We start from the raw sequence: 23942 nt of genomic DNA on the forward strand, positions 1-23942 counted from the left end.
ATCATTGGATTTGTGATTTGTTTTTGCCTTACTTATAAGCCAGTAAGTTAGCTTATTACTGTTGTGTGGATGCTAGCAAAAGGCATGAGTTTTTGGATCAGGCACTTAAGCACAGCAAGTAGTATAAGCATATTTATTTTGTTTCCTTTTGGAAGGAACCCAAAATCCCACATGGGCAGCACAGTATGGCCTCAGATAAATGCCACATAAGTAGTGGGTTTATATCAAAACTGAGAAACAGTGAGCTTGGGAAATCTAATACTTCTATGTGTGCTAAGTTGCTTCAGTCATGTCCAGCTCTTTGCAACCTTATGGACTGTAGCCAGGCTCCTCTGTCCTTGGGATTCTCCAGGCAAGAAAATACTGGAGTAGGTTGCCATTTCCTTCTCCAGGGGATCTTCCCAACCCAGGGATTAAACCTGAGTCTCTTGTCTCCTACACTGGCAGACAGGTTCTTTACCACTAGGGCCACCTGGGAAGCCCAATACTTTTATAACAAGTAATAAGTAAACCTGCTATTTGTCCAGGGGGATGTAACCTCATTTCTCAAAGTTATTCTGAGGAATGTCCTGGGGCCTGGGTTAAGAGCAAGCCTTGCAGACTTATCATACTCAACAAAATGTGGGAAATTACAAGAGCGTCTCTCTCATTTCTCTCTCTCTACCTATATGTGTCTTTATCTCTCTCTGTAAAACAAATGACAATCATTATCTAATCTGAAGTATTTTATTAAACACATAAAACCAACCATGATAATGTTCTCTTCCTATCACTATTCTTTCAGTGGAGTGGGCACCAGGTTCACCAACTCTCCTTTTTTTTTTTTTTTTTTTTTTTAATTATTATTTACCTCAAGAGCAGGGAGCTGAGTTTATTTTATATCTATTTATCTATCTTTCCTTAGATCTTGGCACATCATTATTATCAGTCCCAGCAAGAACCCTTCTTGTTTTAATATGTGTTGTGCTTAGTTACTCAGTTGTATCCAACTCTTTGCAACCCCACTATAGCCTACCAGGCTCCTCTGTCCATGGGGATTCTAGGCAGGAATACTGAAGTGGGTTGCCATGCCCTCCTCCAGGGGATCTTTCCAACCCAGAAATTGAACCCATATCTCTCACATTGCAGCTGGATTCTTAACTGTCTGAGCCACTAAGGAAGCCCAAGAATACTGGAATGAGTAGTTTATCCTTTCTCCAGGGGAACTTCCCAACCCAGGAATCGAACTGGGGTCTCCTGCATTGCAGGCAGATTCTTTATCAGCTGAGCTACCAGGGAAGCCCTGTTTTAATATATGTGAATGTGTGTTTCCGTATTCCCGTTTTCACTCCCATTTCTTCCCTCTTTCCTTTAATAAATTTGATACCTATATTTGGGCTCCCCAGGTGGCACTAGTGGTAAAGAACACCTCCCAGTGCAGGAAGCATAAAGGATGAGGGTTGGATCCCTGGGTCTGGAAGATACCCTGGAGAATGGAATGGCAACCTGCTCCAGTATTGTTGCCTGGAGAATCCCCATGGACAGAGGAGCCTGGTAGACTACGGTCCATGGGATCACAAAGAGTCGGACATGACTGAAGTGACTTAGCATATTTGAAATCATCTGTATCCTTGCAAAATATTGCAGATTGTTTTATATATGTCTGTTTATTTTTTAACTTTTTAAGTTTGAAATGTTTTCAAAGTTATGGAGAAAATGATATAGTAGAAAGAGTTCCCATATGTCCTTGAGTCATATTTTTTAATTATTAATATTTTGCAACATTTCTTTCTCTTTTTGTATATGTACGTGTATTTTTTTCTGTACTATTTGAAAATAAGTTGAAGACATGTCCCCTATCGCTATATATTTCAGTACCTTTCCTAAGAAGAAAAAACAATCTCTTACATAACCACAGTATGATTATCAAGTTAGTTTTAGCATTTATACACTATTATTAGCTGATATGTAATCCATATTCAAATTTCCTCAGTTGTCTCAGCAGTGTTTTTTTTAACCTTTCCCTCTTCCAGTCTAGTTTCTGTTGCATTTGCTCATGTCTCTTTAATCTTTAACTCTCTGAACAGTTCCTTGGCCTTTCTTTGTTATTTGATAATATGTATGTAATTTTTGTTTGTATGATATACTGGTATAGACCTTGTTCCTTTTCTCAATTTTTCAGTGTTTCTAAGATCCACCTATATTTATGTGTAGACGTCTGTCTTGTTTGTTACTTCCAACTTCTGCCTAGTTTTCAGTTTACTTATCCATTCCCCAGTGACAAGCACCCATATTGTCTTCAACTCCTTGCTATTGTAAATAATTCTGTCACTAACATCCTCATACATGTTCCTTTTAGGAATATTTCTGGAATATCTCTCTAAGAATAGAACTGCTGGGTCATAATGTTTCTCCTATTTAATCAAAGTACTGCTGAATTGCCCTATGGAACAGCTGCCCTACCACAATTTAACTGTTCTATACTAAGATCTCAGTTTCTCTATACCATTGCAATATTTAGTCTTAGGTAACGTTCTCATTTTTGCTAATATAATGGTTTAAAGTTTGCTCTCATTTATTTTCTCTAATTACTAGTGAATTTCATTTCTTTTGCCAAACTCCTCACTGATAGAGTTTCTTCAGGAAGGAACTTTTCTGTAATACACACACACATACACCCACCACAGGCACGCACACACACACACACATACTCCAGCCTGGTCAATGTACTAGAGGGATATTTTGAAGCTGATGTCATGAATGGCAATTGTAAAGTCCCGTTTCACTTTGTGTCACTGTCAGTAAACCAGTTGACATTAGTCATATCATTTCTCGGATTTCTTACATTTTAAATATAATTTGTAAAAGTATACATTCTCCTAGACAACTGAAACCAAGATCCTTAAGACAGCTATCTGCACCTGACCCTGAAACTATGAAGATTGTGTAGAAATAGAATTTAAGATTTACTTCTTCAGATACTTGAATTCATCAATTTTCAAATCTTTTCCCTTATTTACTAATGAATTTTTAAAAACTATGTACCCTATTGGTTATTTTTCAGTGGGTGTCCAAAATTTGTTACGTCTAACTAATTGCAAAGGATAGAATTTCTAGAGTACTTCAAAAATTACTATGTAAAAAGTAAAAACCTCCTTAAATATACCTGATTGAATCTAAATGCCATAGCAATTTGGTAACTATCATTATGCATTTTGAAAATACACTAATAGGTTCTTCTGGTTTTTGTTTCTTATTTTTACAATGTTGTATTGGTTTCTGTCATATAGCAACATGCATTAGCCATAGTTACACATACATCCTCTCCCTCCCTGGCCTTCCTCCCTTCCCTCCATCACATCCCTCCAGGTCATCATGGAGCACCAGACTGGGCTCCCTGTGCTGCACAACAACTTCTCACAGGCTATCCATCTTACACCTGATAGTGTGCATATGTTGATGCCACTTTCTCCATTCCTCTCACACTTCCTGTCCCCGACTGTGTCCACAAGGCCATTTTCTACATCTGTGTCTGCATTCCTTCCCTGCAAATAGGTTCAACAGTGCCATTTTCTAGATTTCATATATATGCATTAATATACTATATGTGTTTTTCTCTTTCTGACTTACTTTATTTAACAGGCTCTAGGTTCATCCACTTCACTAGAACTTACTCAAAGTCATTCTTTTTTATGGCTAAGAAATATTCTATTGTGTATGTGTACCACAGCTTCTTTATCCATTTGGTTCTTCTTTTATAGTCAGATTTACATCTTTTTTTCCCCTTTTTTAGCTCAGCATTTCTGCTGCTCCTTTCCCTCCCAGTATATCATTCCTAATGCATATTTTAATATTTCTTAATATTTTTAAAAACATGTTTTTATGCTTAAAAGTATTTCAATTATATAAAATATCTCTACAACAAAAAATTTAAGTTACAATTACATTTTTAAAATTTCCTGTGATCATAAAAAATCTTTTTTCTGGATTATATGTTCATTACATTACAATTATTAATAATTGATTAGAAGAATATATATATTATGAATTTTAATAAATAGTTAAATATAAAAGTAAAGTTTATCTTAGAAAATAAATCTTTATTAGACTTGATCTTAGCCAAAAGACCAAGAAGTAATAGAAGATGTATCTTTAAATATATATTTTCAATTACTGTATTTACCTCTGTACTGTTAGAATAAGACAGGATTTCAGCACCAATTCAGCTTCTTTATTTTTTTTCTATAGATGTGAATGTTGATAAAATTGGATCACATATGTAGTTGAGATGAAGAGATTTTATTATAGAAATATCACTCAGTTCTTTAAACTTCTTTTGAATTATTTGTTAAAACATAAACTTGGCTCTATCATCAAAATTTTTAACAACCCATCAGCTGTGTTAATTTGATTATATCGTCCTACAAACTTGATGAAAGCAAGAAACTACATATGTTACTCAATCACTGAAATCATTCTTCTTCTTAGTCCTGACACTGTTTCTAATTGTCTCTTTCCTTGACACCCATGTTTTTATACCCTGGGGCAATGAACTATTACAAAATTATGATGAGTGAAAGGTAAATTTTTCTGTTGTAAGGTGGGAGAAATATGATTTCAAAAGAAACTTTGCTTTCATAGAAAAGAGTAAATAAGAAATTATGGAATCTTTAAAAAATGATTTTCTTAAGCCATCTGTGCCTGCATATACCCATCTTAACATAACTCAGGGATTTGTATGCTGCTGCTGCTAAACAGAAATGATATTTTTAAAGCTGTCATTATTCCAAAAAAAATCATATAGCATCAACCTTTGTGAGAAATATAGAGTATTAAGTTTATTGAATTATAAATTTACAGTAAGGAACTTTTTAATGTAAATCAATAGCTGTAAATTTATATATGTTTTGACAAAATGTATATCTAATTCAACAAACAGTATACTCCATCATTATGTTCCTGGAAGAGGTTGGCTTGAGTGTGTTGATGTCAAACCCAAGACTAAGTATTGATATTCTTGGAAGGTTATTTGGTGGCTTCATTTAGGGCTGTCTATAATTCTCTTCTTTTGCTTATGTTAGTCCCTACACCTGAATAATTAGTTTCTCCTCCCTCGCTCCACCATATCTGTCTTAATGATAGCTGTTTTATATTATATTTGTGAATTTACCTTCCCATACATGTCTCAAATCTAATCCCTCTTCTCTATCCCATGTCCTCATTCAGATCTACCTAATTTCTCAATTGGTTATCATCTTTTATCTGTGTTCCCTGGCTCCATTCTCATTCCATTCCATTGTCTCCACCACAGAATTACTATAATAATTTTTCTAAAATTTGGATCAATTCCATATTCTCCTGCTTAGAAATTTTCAGTTGCTCTTACTGACAAATCTTTAAAGTCTGTGCACTTCCTAAAGTGTTGATACTTTCTTACATTTATTAGCTTGAGACTATCTGTTCTCAACTACTTTTCCAAATTTTTCTCCAGCAACTATTCTTACCTGTTTCTTTCTTGTGTCACACAAATTACTTATTTCCTTAAACAGATACAATGGTGCACTTACTAGAAAGTCACAGTGGACACAACAAGGATATTTTTTAGTGATTTCACCTAAACTTCTGGCTACTTGTGATGAAGGACTTAACTTTATTCATATGCAGTGATCCTTTACAGAAAAATTTTATGATTTATCATTGAGATATGTTTTTAGATCACAGTGATAGCACTCAGCATGGCTATAGGACACAGGAAAAAAATGGCAAAGAAAAGCTTTAAAAAATCAGAGAGGCCATGTTAAAGAAAAGACTATATTCATAATCCTTAAATGTATCAAGATTTTACAAAAGGTGGTTTGAAAGCACATACACACACAAACATAAATTACAAAATGTATTGAATTCTCCTTTATACATACTAATAAGAAAAAGTTTTTATGTTTGGCCTATAATGTAGAACTCTGTGGATAATAACTATCTTTTCATAATTCCGTTTTGGACTCAGCATTATGAAATAGCTTGAACTCTAGCAGGTATTAGGTAGGTTCTACTAACAATTTCAACACTTAGTAACTGTATGATTTTTATGGGTCAATTATACATCCACTGTCTGTTCAAGGAGAGACTGTATCATATGAGATAACATTTGAGAGTATATTATAAATTTAAACAGATTTAGAAACACATTATATCATTGAATTATTCCTTAATCTCTTTACATTAATCCTATATTTCCTTAGAGAATCTAGTCTATCTTGATAGAAGCCATATGTTGATAGGGCTAATAAATGATCCAATAAGGGAAAAAAACATATTGAGGGTTTGTTTTATTTATTTTTTTCTAATTTTTTTCTTTTATGTTTCTTATGTTTCTTCCTTGTCAAAACAGTTTTGGTATGAACCATGATGGAATTGGAAATTCTTGTGGGACAAAAGGTCATGAAGCAGCAAAACTTATGGCAGCTCACATTACTGCAAATACCAATCCCTTTTCCTGGTCTGCCTGCAGTCGAGACTATATAACCAGCTTTCTAGAGTAAGTAATCCTCTGGAGAGTGATGATGAATTGCTCCAGAAGTAAGCCATTGATAGAAGCCTAAAATGTAGTGCTTCAAACTTTGCATAATGAGTAACTTTTATAGGTCCCAGTGATACTTCAGACTGTTCCCCAAATACTTTAATATATCACTCTGGCAAATTTTTAATTTTTTCTTTGTACTCAAATAGAACGCAGACTAAATTAGGGGGACACAAACAGATTAAAGAACTGGAGTAAGACTGTAAAAGGGGTTGATGATATGAGTTAGAAATGTTAAATAAATGGGAAGGAATGTCAGAAAGAATTTAGATTTACATAATTTAGTAATGCATAAGCCAAGCCTTAATTCAGTGATTACATATTTCATTTTGTTGGTTAAAAAAAAAACTGAATTCTGTAGAAATGCCAAAGTATCTAATAGTAACAAACAACAACAACAAAAAACCAAACACCCAGGGAATGAAAATAAGAAAATGAAAATTTGTCTTTGAAAATATATTAAAGTGACTCATCTTTTCTCCAGTTTGAGAACTCCTTTGCTGGTCCTTTAATGTATATTCTAAGAGTCCGGTTATTTAAATTTGAAGACTATAAATTAGCTCAGGTGTAACTATGTTTAGGAAAGCAGATGTTTTTCCGTATTTCACCTGCATAGAACTTTAAGATTAGCCTTTGGAAACTGTTAGACTTAGGTCTCACTCTCTAACAGTGTGACCTTGGTCATTCATGTTTGTTACTTAAACTTCTAATATTCAGTGACTTGATTTGTTGAATAAATTTAGGTAATGATACACATATCATCAAGTTGTTATGTAAATAATTATGTATAACACTATAATGTATATAAAGCACTTAATAGACATTCATTATGTGGTATATTAAATAATATCGAGGTTTTAAGCACTGTTTTTCTATCATTACCTTCAACTGTTTTCTGCCATTTTTTTCTGAGGAGGAGTAGTTAAGTATTCTGAAAAAGTTGGTCATACACAAAGTATAGGAGAGCAACAGAAATTCTTTTTAAAAACTGTCTTTGTTTAAAGTTCACCTTAACATGATCATAGTGTAACATTTTAGAAATTCGGAGGGAGACCTGGGTTTGATCCCTGGGTCAGAAAGATCACCTAGGGAAGGGAATGGCTATCCACTCCAGTATTCATACCTGGAAAATTCCATGGACAGAGGAGCCTGGCAAGCTATAGTCCATGGGTTGCAAAGAGCTGAACACAACTGAGTGACCAACATTTTCTTTTAACACTATGTAGGGTAACATTACTTATTAAGATTTTGGTTCATATCTGCTAAGAACCAGATTATATTCTTAAAACTTATAATTGCATATTTTTAAAAGCCCCAGACAAGAGATTTTATTAATAAATTACCGAGAGCAATGCTTTGTTCAGTCAAAGATCAAAAGACAAGTGTTTAAAATGGACTCTTTTGAATTAATGTGATAATGAAATTGAAGGAATTGGAAGTATTTTTAGAAGGTAGCTCTTCTGAATAGCTATACTATAACCTAACAGTTTTTAATCTTTGTAATAGATAAATTATATTACTTGCCTTGTGCCAAAACTGGGTGAAGGAGCACAGAAAATTTGACATCTTTTTGTAGTTTTTTAACACAAAGCACTAGCAATATCATTTTCTGAGATGTTTTAACAAGACCATATAACCTAAATTTTAAGCACTGTTGAAGATCTACTCTCCCCAGAAATCAAGCCAGATCTGGAATCTCTCCCTTGACTTGGCTCACGTTTTTATAATGGAATCTTAGTGTCTATCTCCAGAAAGACAAACTGTATGAATGCTCAGTATTCCTGTGCATTTTTGCATTTCCTCTGCTTGTTTTTTGTTTTTTTTTTCCTTCCCCAAATATATCATTTCTCATTCCTCTGTCTTGTTTCTGTTGTACAGCCCATTTGCTAGGAATATCTCTTTATACTAAATACAAGGACTGGTTTTGATCTCTTGCCAGACCCTGTGTAGTTAAAACTGTATTAAGGCTGTTAAAACATTCCAAAAGGGAATCCCTAAATTGCTGATAAAATACAGTTAAGAAATCACCACTGGTTTGAGGAGAGATGTAAAATTATTGCTAGTTGCAATAAATCATTCCACTGAATTAATTGAAAGAATTAATCCAAAAACCATTATGTAAGCCTTATTACCTCTTTGCATTTTCTATGTGTAAGCATAATTAGTGTTGACAGGGTTCTAGTGGGTTTATTATCCTGTATTTTATAAAAATATTTCTGTTGCATCCTCATGGGAATGCTCACAAAGTTAAAGGCATTAGTAAAAGATAGATGTGAAAGACAATGGGTAGGGATTTGGGGAGAAGTTGGCATCTCTTCCGCCTCTCTTTAACAGTAAACTAAACAACTCTGATTGTAATCTGACCAAGCAATAAAGGTTTTTTAAACACAAGGCCCTTTAAAAAGGTCAGTTCACTGGAGCACAAAGATACAATAGTAACTTTCTTGAATTTCTTTGTTCCTCTTTATTAATGCAGGGGACTTAATTGCTTTAACAGCTTTGTGTGATATTTTTAAAAATCCAGTGATATTTTGATTAGGGATTGAGGTTACATTTATGTTTTATAGTTGGCTCAAAAAGACTCATAACATTTTATTTTAGTTTCTCTTCTCAAGAAAAAGAAATCTTGAAAGATGAATTGTTTAGGAATTGCAGCCCTGCCAACAGAATGCATATTTTTCTCTACTTAGTGACTATATAGGCCAAAGATGATGGTGGATTTTAACAATAAGCTTTCTATGATTTATAGAGATTCATTATTCACTATGTTCAACTGAAAGCAATTCCATGGCCTTTAAATGCCAATAGAGTAAAAAAGTCTCTCGTGTCATTCTGAAACACTAGGTGCTATTGATCAATCAGGAGATGGTGTTTACCAACTCCCAATATTTTTTTTCAGATTTCTTAAACTCGGTGATTCAATAAGTGGTTCATGAATCGCCCAGAAGCCGTCCTGATTAAATAATAAAGAACCCATTACCGTTAAAATGGACGTGTTATGCCAGCTTCTGATGTTTTCGACGACGGCTTTGCAGGTAGTGTCCTTCCTATCTGCCTGCGGGACTTATTTATTTATTTATTCATTGATTTATTTATTTAGAAACTAGAGAAGATGAACCTGGTATTATGGCTCACATTCATTGATGTCTATGGGCTAATTTACCAGGCAGTAGAAGGCAGCCAGAAGTAACTGAGGCCAGTTTTTCATACATTTTCCACCACTTAGTGGTAGTACAGAGTAATTTCCTATAGTCCTCAAAAATCCTGGGGCCTCTGTGAATCAACTCTTGCTCTATTTAAATTAAAGTCTGTTATATTGTTTGAACTGTCAGAGATCCGTAGCAAAATTTCCTACAGTTCCAAATTAAATATTTTAACAGAAAAGATGGAAGCTGAAAAAAAGAGAAGCAATATTATGGTTGAAGATGAACTAGAAAGAAAGGTAGAGCTGCAAGAGAAGTGATATAAGATGAACAGGACAAATAAGGCACTTAACAATTCTTCTAGAGCAATTACTTTTGAAGGTCACTATCAGTAGTCTATTAGAAAACAACTTTTATAGATGGGACCTCTTTTTTATGTGGAGCCAAAAAACAGCTTAGCAAAACAAATTTCTCCTCCTTCCATTTATCTGACATATTTTGGGGACTTCACTCTAACCCATAAATATCTTTGATAAGTCATAATTACATATGGAGAAAAAGAGCATAACTTAGTAAACATGATTAGCATAGTGTTTGCATATTGGAAGCCTCAAGTTCAGTTGTGTTCAAGTATCCTAGTCCTATAGAGGGCAAGAGATAAAGGTCTTACTTAGAGTAATTCATTTTAAAGGTAATATATTGTTAGTTTTGTGAAGATTGGTAGAGCAGTTTATGAAAATGTAGTAGGTAAGACACTTGACTTGCCATAGATGAGACACCTAATTCATTTTTGCTTAATTTATATGTGTTAGCACAACTTTATAGGAAAAAGTAGCTGTTATATTATCTGTTAACTTTTTGTTGTTGTTGTTAAGAAACTGTTAAGATATAATCGGGTTATATAGAAAGATCTATTTCTTAGATTAATCCACTGTTATAGGCTGAAGATCTGTACTTTATAGTATAATTGTTTAACTGAAAAATAAATCTAAAATTACAATTATGTTTTCATGTGTTCTGGAAACAAAGCCAAGACACCATATTTTACATAAGAATCTGTACATTTTAATTGACACAAATCTGGCTCATGTTCCTATTTTCAAAGCTAATTTTTGAACTCTGTAAATAAGACTTCTCTAAATTAGAAGTAGAATACATAAAATATGACTTTGCTATCATTCTGTAAGGATTTCTGGAACTGTAAATATACTTTGATTTACTAAGAGTTTCATAATCAAGGAAAAGGCATGTTCTCAAACTAATACATATTTTTTGCCTTGTCTTAGAAGCATAAACAAAAGTAGAGTGTATTAGTTCAATAATTATCTATATTGCTGTAGATATTAACCAGGATTAGACTTTTAGTTGTGAAATATGTGCTGCTAGGGAACTAATCATACTTCTGCTTTTATGAAGTATACAGTTTTGCTCAGGACAAGTATATCTTGTCCCAAGCAATAATAAGTTGTAATAACATCTTATACGTGGAACATACAATGTTCTTCATTTCATTTATTAGTGAGTGAGGTTTATGTTTTCTGAGTGAAAAAATTCACATATGACACTAGGGCACAAGCTCACTATGCTTAAAAGTGGCATTTTATGAGAAAATTCAAGAAAATTTATATATAATATTACTACTATTAATTTTAAAATAGCATAAATAACAGGCTCAGTATCATAAGAATATATGATTATATTGATTAATTGTAAGCTTAGATTAGTAAAAATTACTCATAGCTTCTTTTTGTTAAAACAACTATAAAATATATGTAATTAACTCATATCTAATATTTTTAAGAAAATCATTTATACCAGAAGCCAATACAAAATGATTTATGTCGGCATAATTTGCAATTTCTAGAAATTAGAAATAATTTAAACACTTGTTAATAGAAGTGACATAGTCTTAAATGGAATATCAAAGAACAATATAAATGAATAGCTTACAATTGCACAGCTCAACATGGATGTGTCTCACATTCATAGTATTGAGCAGAAGGATAAATTCATAAAAGAAAACCTACAAAATGACTCCTTTTATGTAGAATTCAAGAACTGTCAGATGAATAAATTGAGAGATGAATAATTACTGAGAGCAGCAAATAAATTATTATTTTAAAAATCAGGCAAAAATAATTATTTTAAAAATCATTAATTGTATCCTCTTCCCTCTAGATTCAGATTTTATACCTTTTATTTATTTGGAGAATGAAAATGTAATATGTGGGCATTAGAAATTTGAATTACACAGAAAAAAATCATTAATTCTTTGGGAGACAAAGAGAGTTGTGATTGAGCACTTGGAAATTTCCTAAGGGGACAAAAAACAAAGAAAACAGTTCTTAGAGTTAAATGTACATCTCTCAGGTTCGTGTCCTCTATCTTCTTTCTATACTTACATCTGTGATATTTCATAATGGCAATTGATGGCACAGAGGCATGAAAATATCCAGAATTATTATCTTCTAAGGGCTTCCCTGGTGGCTCAGGGCTAAAGAATTTGTCTGCCAGTGCAAGAGATGCAGGCACAATCCCTGGGAAAGATCCCTGGAAGAAGGAAATGGCAACCCACTCCAGTAATCTTGCCTGTGAAATCCAGTGGACAGAGGAGCCTGGCAGGCTGCAGGGTCTCTTAAGAGTCAAACACAGCTTGAGTGACTAAAGAGTTAATTAATACTTACTGTTTATAGTTTTAACTTACTTGAAAATAACCAAAAAGTAACAGACAGATTTTAGTAACATCATGCAAAAACTGTTTTTGTAGCTTAACCCTCAGTTAAGAATTAAAGTATGAAGACTATCTTACCCCTCAAATACTTGAGTCAAGGTTTTACTGTATGTAATATTTATCATTACTAGAAGGAAAATATGTGGTACATTTTCTACCCAAAATGTAGAAACAGTTTAAATCAACTTTGCAGATATCCTACACTTGGTATCCTAGAGCCAACACTAGTAGGTAAAACACTAGACTTGCAAGCATTGATATTTTGTACAACTATAGCCAAATCCATTTTAAAAGATTTTTGTTGATGCTGTATTCCTAAATATATGTTTATTATTTAAAGGTCTGTTATTTTTTTCACTTGTATCTTATATGGTGTTTCTTCTACAAAAAAAAAAAAAATATATATATATATATATAGGAAAGAGATGACGCATGTCTAGATGACTAACTAGACCACATCAGTACAAAGCAATTGAAACACAAATCACTTTTGGGGTAGACTTTCTCAGAAAGATTTTCCCACAGGGGACCACACTACATGGCATTCTTCATTGTCTGGAGGCTCCTGTAATAGTCATCTGATTTGGTAGTTTTTAAAGAATGCCAACCAGGATTGAAAGTGAAAAGAAAAAGTGAAAGTCACTCAGTCGTGTCCGACTCTTTGTGACCTCACGGACTCCAGGTCGAAATACTGGAGTGGGTAGCCTTTCCCTTCTCCAGGGGATCTTTCCGACCCAGGGATTGAACCGGGGTCTCCTGCAGGCGGATTCTTTACCAGCTGAGCTACTAGGAAAGCCCACCAACCATGATTTGTAGACCATTAATACCTGGGAACAAGAACTTTAAATGAAGTAATTATTATTGTTTCTTTCTAGGTTAATCCAGTTCTGTTACCTATCAGGAAAGAATTTTTTTCCACGTTTTATTTTTTTCCTCAGGTTATCCTGTTTGTAAACTTTTGGGGGGTCCACATACTTCTTTCTCTTAAGTTTTTAGGTTAATTAAAAATAATTATGTATACTATTTTTTTAATGGATTTTGAGTTGGTGCCACTTAAGTGAATATATCTTATACTTTCTTTGTTATGCTATTGGCAAATATTTAATATCTGTAGGATCCTGTACTTAAGTATGTCAGTGTTTAAAAATTTTCCATTAATTTATATAGAATTTAGCTTGATATTTTATTTTTATTACATATTTAGCTCCTTTCAGAGAGACTTTTATAGTTTGTTGTAGATAGAGATGAAATTTATATTTTAGGAAAAAATTAGGAAATAAAACTACTAATGGAATTACCTCATAAATTCTTCTTTTGTTATACTTTCACATTGACCTCTTTATCACTAACCTTAATACAAATTTTGAATTTCCTTGTAGAATTTTATTTGGCTAAAATTTGCATACCCATGTGAAGCTATTTTATATAATAAAAAGAACTTACTATTTTTAAAATTCATCTGGAAATGGTCTTTCTTAGTGTATGTCAATTTCTAAAAGCATTGTGAACAGAAAATAAAAAGCATTCTGTCATGAAATATGGATAGCTGGGTGAAAAAATTTCTCTATTAAATAGACACCTGGAGCAGTGACAAATGAAATGATTATAATAGCCAATAATAACATCTATCTATTTGGTACTACATTTAATATTCCATCTAAATATCATTATTGTTTAAAAATTAATCAAAAAAACAAAACAAAATAAAAATTAACCAAGAGGCATAAATGAAAGAAAAAGGGGCCTTATGAATAGCATGGTTCAGTTTTTGAAAGTTATTTATTTGCTTCTATGCAAATATATATTAGTATATAACATTTGCTTTCGCATTATAAGAATGATAAAATTTGAAGTGAATATGAAGTTTATTATTATGCATTTTTTTTCTTGCTTACCTATAAATGAAAATTTGTACTGTCCTAAATAATAGTTGAGGAACTCCTACTTGTAAAATTATTTTCCTTTGGCAAAGTGGATGGAAAAGATTTGGAAAAAAAAACACAAGTGCTGGCACAATTGACAGGAATGTTGGAAAAAATTTTTAAATGTTGGCATAGGAATTCTTTAAAAATTCTAACTTACTCACATGTGAAATGAAAGTAAAAAAGCATCTGTCCTATTTTATGCACACTGACTAAATAAAAAGAACAATTATATTTAGTAAAGTATAAAGCTCTTTAAACTAAGATATTCTGTCTGACTTTTGGCGATCTTTATGTTATTTGTTCCACTGAATTAAATATTATGTTTGAATGAAGCATTCTTTGAAAAGCAGAAATTATAGAGAAGAGAACATTCTCTTTTCCAATTCTGATGATCCTAGATGAAATATGAAATTTTTGAGAGACTAAACACTTTTAATATACTTGAGAAGAGAACTTTGGATCTTGGCCTCATCTGTCATTCAGCCCATTTGTTATTGAAATATTTCAAGAACCTTTGGACATGTTTTACCACACCATCTATTTGTTCTACCCAAGGTGGAAGTATATAGATTAGTTCTTTAAGGATCACAACCAGTTTTTTCCCCATATTTTGTTTTTGATTCCACTACCAGATATGGTTATGTTTTCACTGAAAGCAAACAAGAAACTTAGAGCAGTATGAAATTGTTTTGATTCCTCCAGAAATTAGTTTAAATCAGTGTTTAAAGGCCAACCTGACATTTTTAAATTATTTTGTAAGATGTTTTTATTGTATCTTAGTTCTGGAAAAAACTATTGGAGCTCTTATTCAAGTTTTAGTAAAGCTATTCTATTTTGCCATGATTATATATTAGTAGAATATATTGTTTTTCATGCATCAATTATTAAAATAAAGAACTCAATACATGGTTTCATGACTGAGATTGAAATAGTCCACAGTGTACCTAATCTCCTTTGATCCTTTATGTTGAACAGTTCAGGCCGTGGTACTTGCCTTGATAATGAGCCTCCCAAGCGTGACTTTCTTTATCCAGCTGTGGCCCCAGGTCAGGTGTATGATGCCGATGAACAATGCCGTTTCCAGTATGGAGCAACATCTCGACAGTGTAAATATGGGGTAAGAAGTCTTAATCCTTCTGTTTAGTCATATATATGGGTTTTTTTTTTCATGATGCAATTGTTAAGATGGAATTTTGATGAATGTAATTTCTCTGGTATCAGTATTAACACAAGTATGGCCTTTGACATTGCTCCTTTTCTGAAATCATTTGTATAATATTTATTCTAAATGTTTGAATAATTCTTTAATTAAATAAATTTCAAATGTCTTGAGAGGAATGCAGATAAAATATAAATATTTTCCAGTGTATTTCTTTTTTAAGTTCTGAGTTTATAATGCCAACTTCTGTCTTCAAAATGTTATGATTTTGAAGCCTCCCCCACTTCCCACCTTTTCTGGTACTGTAATAACTGGGTTAAGGACACTTTCACTTTGACTCATAGTTTTAACTTATACTTTTAGTATTGAGTCATTGCAAGTTGCCTACATTCTAACACAGTAACTGAGTGGGGACAAAATGACATTAGGCTTAACAGAGAAACAAGGAAAATTGCTATGGGAAAATAATGGAGGCATCATGGTTTACTCTTCTTGTCTGTCTAAAAAAGTTTCAGGATCTACCTCAGAAGATGTTAAAAAATAATTCTTTTTAAATTTTCATAGAGAAAGATTTCAGTGTCTAATAGCGGAGACGTTCATGGTAGATACACAATGTAAATATGTTGAATGAAAGAATAGGATTTTTAAATGATGAATTGTATGTCAAAAAATTTTGAAAGTAAGTTTAAGGCCTTGGTTCCAATTTTTTGTAAACAGTGTGTTTCAAATCCCTTAAAAAAATAATAACAATAAAAGGTAGTTAAGACTAAATGATACACACATTGTACTGTACCAGTTATTCTTCTTGGGTGCAGTACAAAGGAAAGTGATTTTTTAAATAACCTTTGAGTGACAAGTATATTATTATTCCTAGGAGGCTTTGGCAGCACATTTTGTGCACTAGATTTAAAGATTGTGTGCAACTATCTAAAGATCTAGAGTCTTAAGTAAAACTTTGTCTCTCTATAAAGAATCTTTACTTCTATTCTTGTTGCTGTATGGTTTCAGTTACTTTTTTCCCTTATAGCTTTTTCCCTCAGAAAAAGCCAAACTTTTAATCACAATCTTTATATATACTTGTAGCTTCAGTCAGTTCAGTTCAGTTGAGTCGCTCAGTCGTGTCCGACTCTTTGTGACCCCACGAATCACAGCATGCCAGGCCTCCCTGTCCATCACCGACTCCCGGTGTTCACTCAAACTCATGTCCATCGAGTTGGTGATGCCATCCAGCCATCTCATCCTCTGTCATCCCCCTTTCCTCCTGCCCCCAATCCCTCCCAGCATCAGAGTCTTGTCCAATGAGTCAACTCTTCACATGAGGTGACCAAAGTATTGGAGTTTTAGCTTTAGCATGAGTCCTTCCAATGAACACCCAGGACTGATCTCCTTTAGCATGGACTGGTTGGATCTCCTTGCAGTCCAAGAGACTCTCAAGAGTCTTCTCCAACACCACAGTTCAAAAGCATCAATTCTTCGGCGCTCAGCTTTCTCACAGTCCAACTCTCACATCCGTACATGACCACGGGAAAAACCATAGCCTTGACTAGACAGACCTTTGTTGGCAAAGTAATGTCTCTGCTTTTGAATATGCTATCTAGGTTGGTCATAACTTTCCTTCCAAGGGAAAAACAAACCAGCCCTAATTTAGATGGCTATCTGAGTATAGCATCATGAGATAAATGCCAAACACAAACACTGGAGGTTCAAAGAAGGCACTCTGTCCTTTTTGTGAGGAGATACTTGTAGTGTTGAAGCATCAAGAAATGTTTCATCAAGAAATCTTTCAACTAGCAGGTCTATAATGATGTCAGGGAAGATTTTAAACAAAGATCTACAGACTAACCCAGAACTGTAGCAGTGGTGAGCTTTCCATCTCTTCCCTTTTTGTCATCATGTGGTCATTGTAGGGATTATCAGTAATCGCATCTGTAGTTATGAAAAATCTTGTCTGAATTCTTTCTAAATAGGTTGATTAATATACATTTTGAATACCTTTGGTAATTTACCAGTGAAGCAGAATAGATATGCAGAAATGAACCCATACATATATGATCACCTGATTTTCAATCAAGGTGACAGGAGTACACAATGGAGAAAGGATCAGCTCAGTTCAGTCACTCAGTCGTGTCCAACTCTTTGCGATCCCATGGACTGCAGCATGCCAGACCTCCCTGTCCATCACCAACTCACGGAGGTTACTCAAACTCATGTCCATTGAGTTGGTGATGCCATCAAACCATCTCATCCTCTATCGTCCCCTTCTCCCACCTTCAATCTTTCCCAGCATCAGGATCTTTCCAAATGAGTCAGTTCTTCGCATCAGGCGGCCAAAGTATTGGAGCTTCAGCTTCAACATCAGTCCTTCCAATGAGTATTCAGGACTGATTTCCTTTAGGATGGGCTAATTGGATCTCCTTGCAGTCCAAGGGACTTTTAAGGGTCTTCTCCAACAGCACAGTTCAAAAGCATCAATTCTTAGGTGCTCAGGTTTCTTTATAGTCCAACTCTCAATCCATACATGTCTACTAGAAAAACCATAGCCTTGACTAGACGGACCTTTGTCGGCAAAGTAATGTCTCTGCTTTTGAATATGCTGTCTAGGTTGTTCATAACTTTTCTTCCAAGGAGTAAGCTTTTAATTTCATGGCGGCAGTCACCATCTGCAATAATTTTGGAGCCCCCCAAAATACAATCTTCCACTATTTCCCCATCTATTTGCCATGAAGTGATGGGATGAGATGCCATGATCTTAGTTTTCTGAATGTTGAGTTTTAAGCCAACTTCTTCACTCTCCTCTTTCACTTTCATCAAGAGGCTCTTTAGTTCTTCACTTTCTGCCATAAGGGTGGTGTCATCTGCATATCAGAGGTTATTGATATTTCTCCCAGCAATCTTGATTCCAACTTGTGCTTCATCCAGCCCAGCGTTTCTCATAATATACTCTGCATATAAGTTAAATAAGCAGGGTGCCTTGTATATTGTCACAGGTGCAGCATCATCAACAAATGCAGCATCATCTTTTAGGATTTGAAATAGCTCAACTGGAATTGCATCACCTCCACTAGCTTTGTTCATAGTGATGCTTCCTAAGGCCCACTTGACTTATTCCAGGATGTCTGGCTCTAGGTGAGTGATCACATCATCATGATTATCGGGGTCATGAAGATCTTTTCTGTACAGTTCTTCTGTGTATTCTTGCCACCTCTTCTTAATATCTTCTGCTTCTGTTAGGTCCATACCATTTCTGTCCTTTATTGAGCCCATCTTTGCATGAAATGTCCCCTTGATATCTCTAATTTTCTTGATGAGATCTCTAGTCTGTTCCATTCTATTGTTTTCATCTATTTCTTTGCACTGATCTCTGAGGAAGGCTTTCTTATCTCTCCTTGCTATTCTTTGGAACTCTGCATTCAAATGGGTATATCTTTCCTTTTCTCCTTTGCTTTTTGCTTCTCTTCTTTTCACAGCTATTTGTAAGGCCTCCTCAGACAGCCATTTTGCTTTCTTGCATTTATTTTTGTTGGGGATGGTCTTGATCCCTGTCTCCTGTACAATGTCCCAACCTCTGTCCATAGTTCATCAGGCACTCTATCAGGACTAGTCCCTTAAATCTATTTCTCCCTTCCACTGCATAATCATAAGGGATTTGATTTAGGTCATACCTGAATGGTCTAGTGGTTTCCCCTACTTTCTTCACTTTCAGTCTGAATTTGGCAATAAGGAGTTCATGATCTGAGCCACAATCAGCTCCTGGTCTTGTTTTTGCTGACTGTATAGAGCTTTTCCATATTTGGCTGCAAAGAATATAATCAGTCTGATTTCAGTGTTGACCATATGGTGATGTCCATGTGTAGAGTCTTCTCTTGTGTTGTTGGAAGAGGATGTTTGCTATGACCAGTGCGTTCTCTTGGCAAAACTCTATTAGCCTTTGCCCTGCTTCATTCTGTACTCCAAGGCCAAATTTGCCTGTTACTCCAGGTGTTTCTTGACTTCCTACTTTTTTATTGCAGTCCCCTGTAATGAAAAGGACATATTTTGGGGGTGTTAGTTCTAGAAGATCTTGTAGGTCTTCGTAGAACCATTCAATTTCAGCTTCTTCGGCATTATTAGTCGGGGCATAGACTTGAATTACCGTGATATTTAATGGTTTGCCTTGGAAACGAACGGAGATCATTCTGTCGTTTCTGAGATTGCATCCAAGTACTGCAATTCAGACTCTTTTGTTGACCATGATGGCTACTCTATTCCTTCTAAGGGATTCCTGCCCACAGTAGTAGATATAATGGTCGTCTGAGTTAAATTCATCCATTCCAGTCCATTTTAGTTCGCAGATTCCTAAAATGTCAACGTTTACTCTTGCCGTCTCCTATTTGACCACTTCCAATTTGCCTTGATTCATGGATGTAACAGTCCAGGTTCCTAAGCAGTATTGCTCTTTACAGCATCGGACCTTGCTTCCATCACCAGTCACATCCACAACTGGATGTTGTTTTTGCTTTGGCTCTGTCTCTTCATTCTTTCTGGAGTTATTTCTCCACTGATCTCCAGTACCATATTGGGCAACTACCGGCCTGGAGAGTTCATTTTTCAGTGTCCTATCTTTTGTCTTTTCATACTGTTCATGGGATTTCAAGGCAAGAATACTGAAGTGGTTTGCCATTCCCTTCTCCAGTGGACCACATTTTGTCAGAACTCTCCAACATGACCCTATATGACATGGCTCATAGTTTCATTGAGTTAGACAACAATGTGGTCCATCTGATTAGATTGTTAGTTTTCTGTGATTGTGGTTTTCAGACTGTCTGCCCTCTGATGGAGAAGGATAAGAGGTTTATGGAAGCTTTCTGATGGGAGAGACTGACTGAGGGAGAAACTGGGTCTTGTTCTGATGGGTGGGGCCATGCGTAGTAAATCTTTAATCCAATTTTCTGTTGATGGGTGGAGCTGAGTCAGGAGAAAGGATAGTCTCTTCAATAAAATGCTCTGGAAAAACTGGACAACCACATTCAGAAGAATAAAACTGCACCCTTAGCTTACACCATATTGCAAAAGTTAACTCAAAGTGGATTAAAGACTGAAATGTAAGACTGGAAACTATAAAATTCCTAGAAGAACATATAGGAGAAAAGCTTCTTGATCTGTTCTTGGCAGTGGTTTCTTGATATGAAAAGTACAGGCAACAAAAGTAACTATAGATGAGTGGGAGTACATCAAAATAAAAGGCTCCGCACAGCAAACCAGTCAACAAAATGAAAAGCCGGTTTATGGAATCTGCAGAAATTATATACTGTGGACATTATCCATATCTGATGGATAATGTCCACAGTATATAAGGAATTCTTATAGTTTTAGCAAAAAAAGCAAATGATCCAGTTTAAAAATCAACAGAGAAACTAAATAGACATTTCTCAAAAAAAGACATAGAAATGAACAATTATGTGAAAAGGTGCTAATCCTCACTAATCCTCAGGAAAATGCAAATCAAAAGAGCAATGAGATATCACCTTACACCTGTTAGGATGGTTATTATTAAAAAAATGATAATTAGTGTTCACAAAAATGTGGAAAAAAGAATTCTTTTTTTTTCGTGTATACAATTTAAAGAGGTGCTCTGCATTTATCTCATTAAATACAATCATTTTCCATGTTGTTGTTATACATGGTGAGAATGTAAATTTGTTCAGCCACAGTGGAAAACAATATGGAGCTTTCTCAAACAATTATAAATAAGACTGCCATATGATCTAGGAATCCTACTCCTGGGTATATATCCAGAGGAACTGAAATCAGGATCTATAAGAAGGTATGTTCTCTCATATTTATTGCAACATTTTTCAAAATAGCTCAGACGTGGAAGCAACCTAAATGTTCATTGCTCACCAAGAGATTTTACTCAGCCACGTTTTACAGTGAACATTAGCTAATTTGTCCTTGAAGACTTCAAAAAGCTAGAGTATGACAAGCATACTTTTCATTTACCTTTCACACGGTAGATATTCAATACATATTTCCCTTTCCTCTATGAATATCTATGTCATCCATGATACCATCCTATATAACTGATATGCTAGTAGTGCTTTAGGAGAATCTGAGCCATCTGTACTTTGGGGAGTATGTTAACATACTCTAAGCATCACATTTTGACTAAATTTCATCCTTCAATCTCAGCTCACATGCAGTTTCTCTGCAGACAGGCCTTCAGTCTGATCCATCTATATGCAGTCTTCTCCCAGTTCCTTAGATTTATGCTCCCAGTTAAAGCATAAAGGAAATTGTGCTTTTTATTTCCTTCAAAGCACTTACCACGGAGAAGGCAATGGCACCCCACTCCAGTACTCTTGCCTGGAAAATCCCATGGACGGAGGAGCCTGGTAGGCTGCAGTCCATGGGGTCGCTAAGAGTCCGACACGACTGAGCGACTTCACTTTCACTTTTCCCTTTCATGCATTGGAGAAGGAAATGGCATCCCACTCCAGTGTTCTTGCCTGGAGAATCCCAGGGACAGGGGAGCCTGGTGGGCTGCCGTCTATGGGGTCATACAGAGTCGGACACGACTGAAGTGACTTAGCAGCAGCAGCAGCACTTACCACAGTCCATAATCATTTTACTAATTTGATTACCTGTTAGCTAGTTAAATGTGATCTTCTAAGTAAGGCCTGCCCTAACAACCTTATCTGAAACTATACACAAGCATATACATACACAAACACATGTCATGTAATTTTCCCTGACTTTTTTATTCCTTATTATTTGTTACTGATACTTTCTAACATACTGTATATTTTGTTCATTTTGCTTCTGCCTGCCTGTTTGTTCATGGCTGTTTATAAAGTGAATAGCACAATGTCTGCCTCATAATAGGAGCTTGGAAAATATTTGGTGAATAAATGAGTGAGAAGAATTATCTGGTAATGAGAGGAGAGAAGACTCTTGTGAAGACCCTGAGGCTGTGTATTTGAAGAGCTAAGAGAAGGCCAGTGCGACTGTCATTCTCAAAGCAGCCATCATGTACATGAGGCAAGAAAAGAGTAGGATACAAATCAGACTTACAGGCTTTGTTAAGAATTCTAGGTTTTTGTCTTAAGAGCAATAGAAAACAAAAGATTTTTAATGAATGAGACCAGGAGAACTTATTGATGTGCAGAGGATCACGAAATTTCAAAGGCACATTATCTTAGGAAATAAATATAATTTAATATAGGACAGTATAAATTATTTTTATCAACATGTTAATTAATGTCTTTATATTTTTAATTATTTCTTTTAATTGGAGGCTAATTACTTTACAGTATTGTAGTAATTAATGTCTTTAAGAAGCCTTCCATCACGCTGTGTCTGCCTGAAATATAGCTCTTTGTAGTAAGAGTAACCTGCTAGAGATAAGATATTTGAGTTATTTAATCAAGGTATTATCCCCATGGAGTGTACTTAAGACTGACCTATTTTGTCTCTTAGACTCACTTTTTAATGTTTTCATGTTACTCTCTTTTGTTTATTATTTTATCACTATGAGTTAGCTAAGGTTCAAGTCATTTTTGCTTTCTCATTGAGAATCATTTCACTAAAAATACTTGATTAGTCTTTTTTGGGTACTTTTGACTACCTCCATAATTTTTTAAAGAGATTCAGATAACTTGAGAGGATAATAGTGAAATACTTAGAAGTACATATAAGGGAAGTTTAAAGAAATTGAGTTTGAGTAGCCTGTAAAAAAGAAAGCTAAATGTTGGCTTCAAAATCACTTTCAGGCTTTGGAACATTTATTATAGTTTGATTGCTGGTAACAAATTGTTCTCCTTCCCCACCAAGAGCATAAAAAAGCACCGTTGCCTTAATTTTTTATAGCTGGAAGGTTGTCGATTAGGTAGTAGGAAGAATTTCAAGTTATTAAATACTGGAATTTTGTACTGAGGGAAATTGTAGAATCACTTTCTTTGAGGATTTTAAGGTGACATAAATATTCTACAGTATGGTTTGATATGGGCTCAGGGAATAAAAGACATGGAATTGTTTTAACACCTCAATATTCTTTTGGAGTGCAAACATATGTATTTATCAGGCATATTCTTGACAAGAAATTGATTTAATTTTTATTTTTACTCAAATTTCAAGCCAAAAATCATAGGTTTATAATCATTTGTATTCTTGGAGATCAGTAGTTTCTACTCTGGGTTTGCTGCTTCTTACTCTGGGCTTCCTAAAGAATCAGCCTGTGATGCAGGAGACCCAAGTTTGATCCCTGGATTGAGAAGATCCCCTGGAAAAGGAAATGGCAACCCACTCCAGTATTCTTGCCTGGAGAATCCCATGGACAGGGGACTGTGGCCGGCTACAGTCAATGGGGTCTCAAAGAGTCATACACAACTCAGCGACTAACACTATCACTTGCTTCTTAGAAGTATTTTTTAAACCATTTAATAATTTTTAA

The 23942-nt window shown here is 34.7% G+C and overlaps 1 protein-coding gene across 1 annotated transcript in view; it reads left to right on the forward strand.

Moving 5' to 3' along the window:
* Positions 1 to 23942, forward strand: part of ADAMTS6 (ADAM metallopeptidase with thrombospondin type 1 motif 6) — a 273198-nt gene that overhangs the window by 120464 nt on the left and 128792 nt on the right. Inside the window, exons 9-10 of the mRNA XM_025270471.2 lie at positions 6368 to 6514; positions 15331 to 15472. Of these exons, the coding sequence (XP_025126256.1) occupies positions 6368 to 6514; positions 15331 to 15472 (289 nt within the window). The remainder of the gene's footprint in view (positions 1 to 6367; positions 6515 to 15330; positions 15473 to 23942) is intronic.

The sequence above is a fragment of the Bubalus bubalis genome, chromosome 19 (genome assembly GCF_019923935.1).
Source record: "Bubalus bubalis isolate 160015118507 breed Murrah chromosome 19, NDDB_SH_1, whole genome shotgun sequence".
Classification (NCBI taxonomy): Eukaryota; Metazoa; Chordata; class Mammalia; order Artiodactyla; family Bovidae; genus Bubalus; species Bubalus bubalis.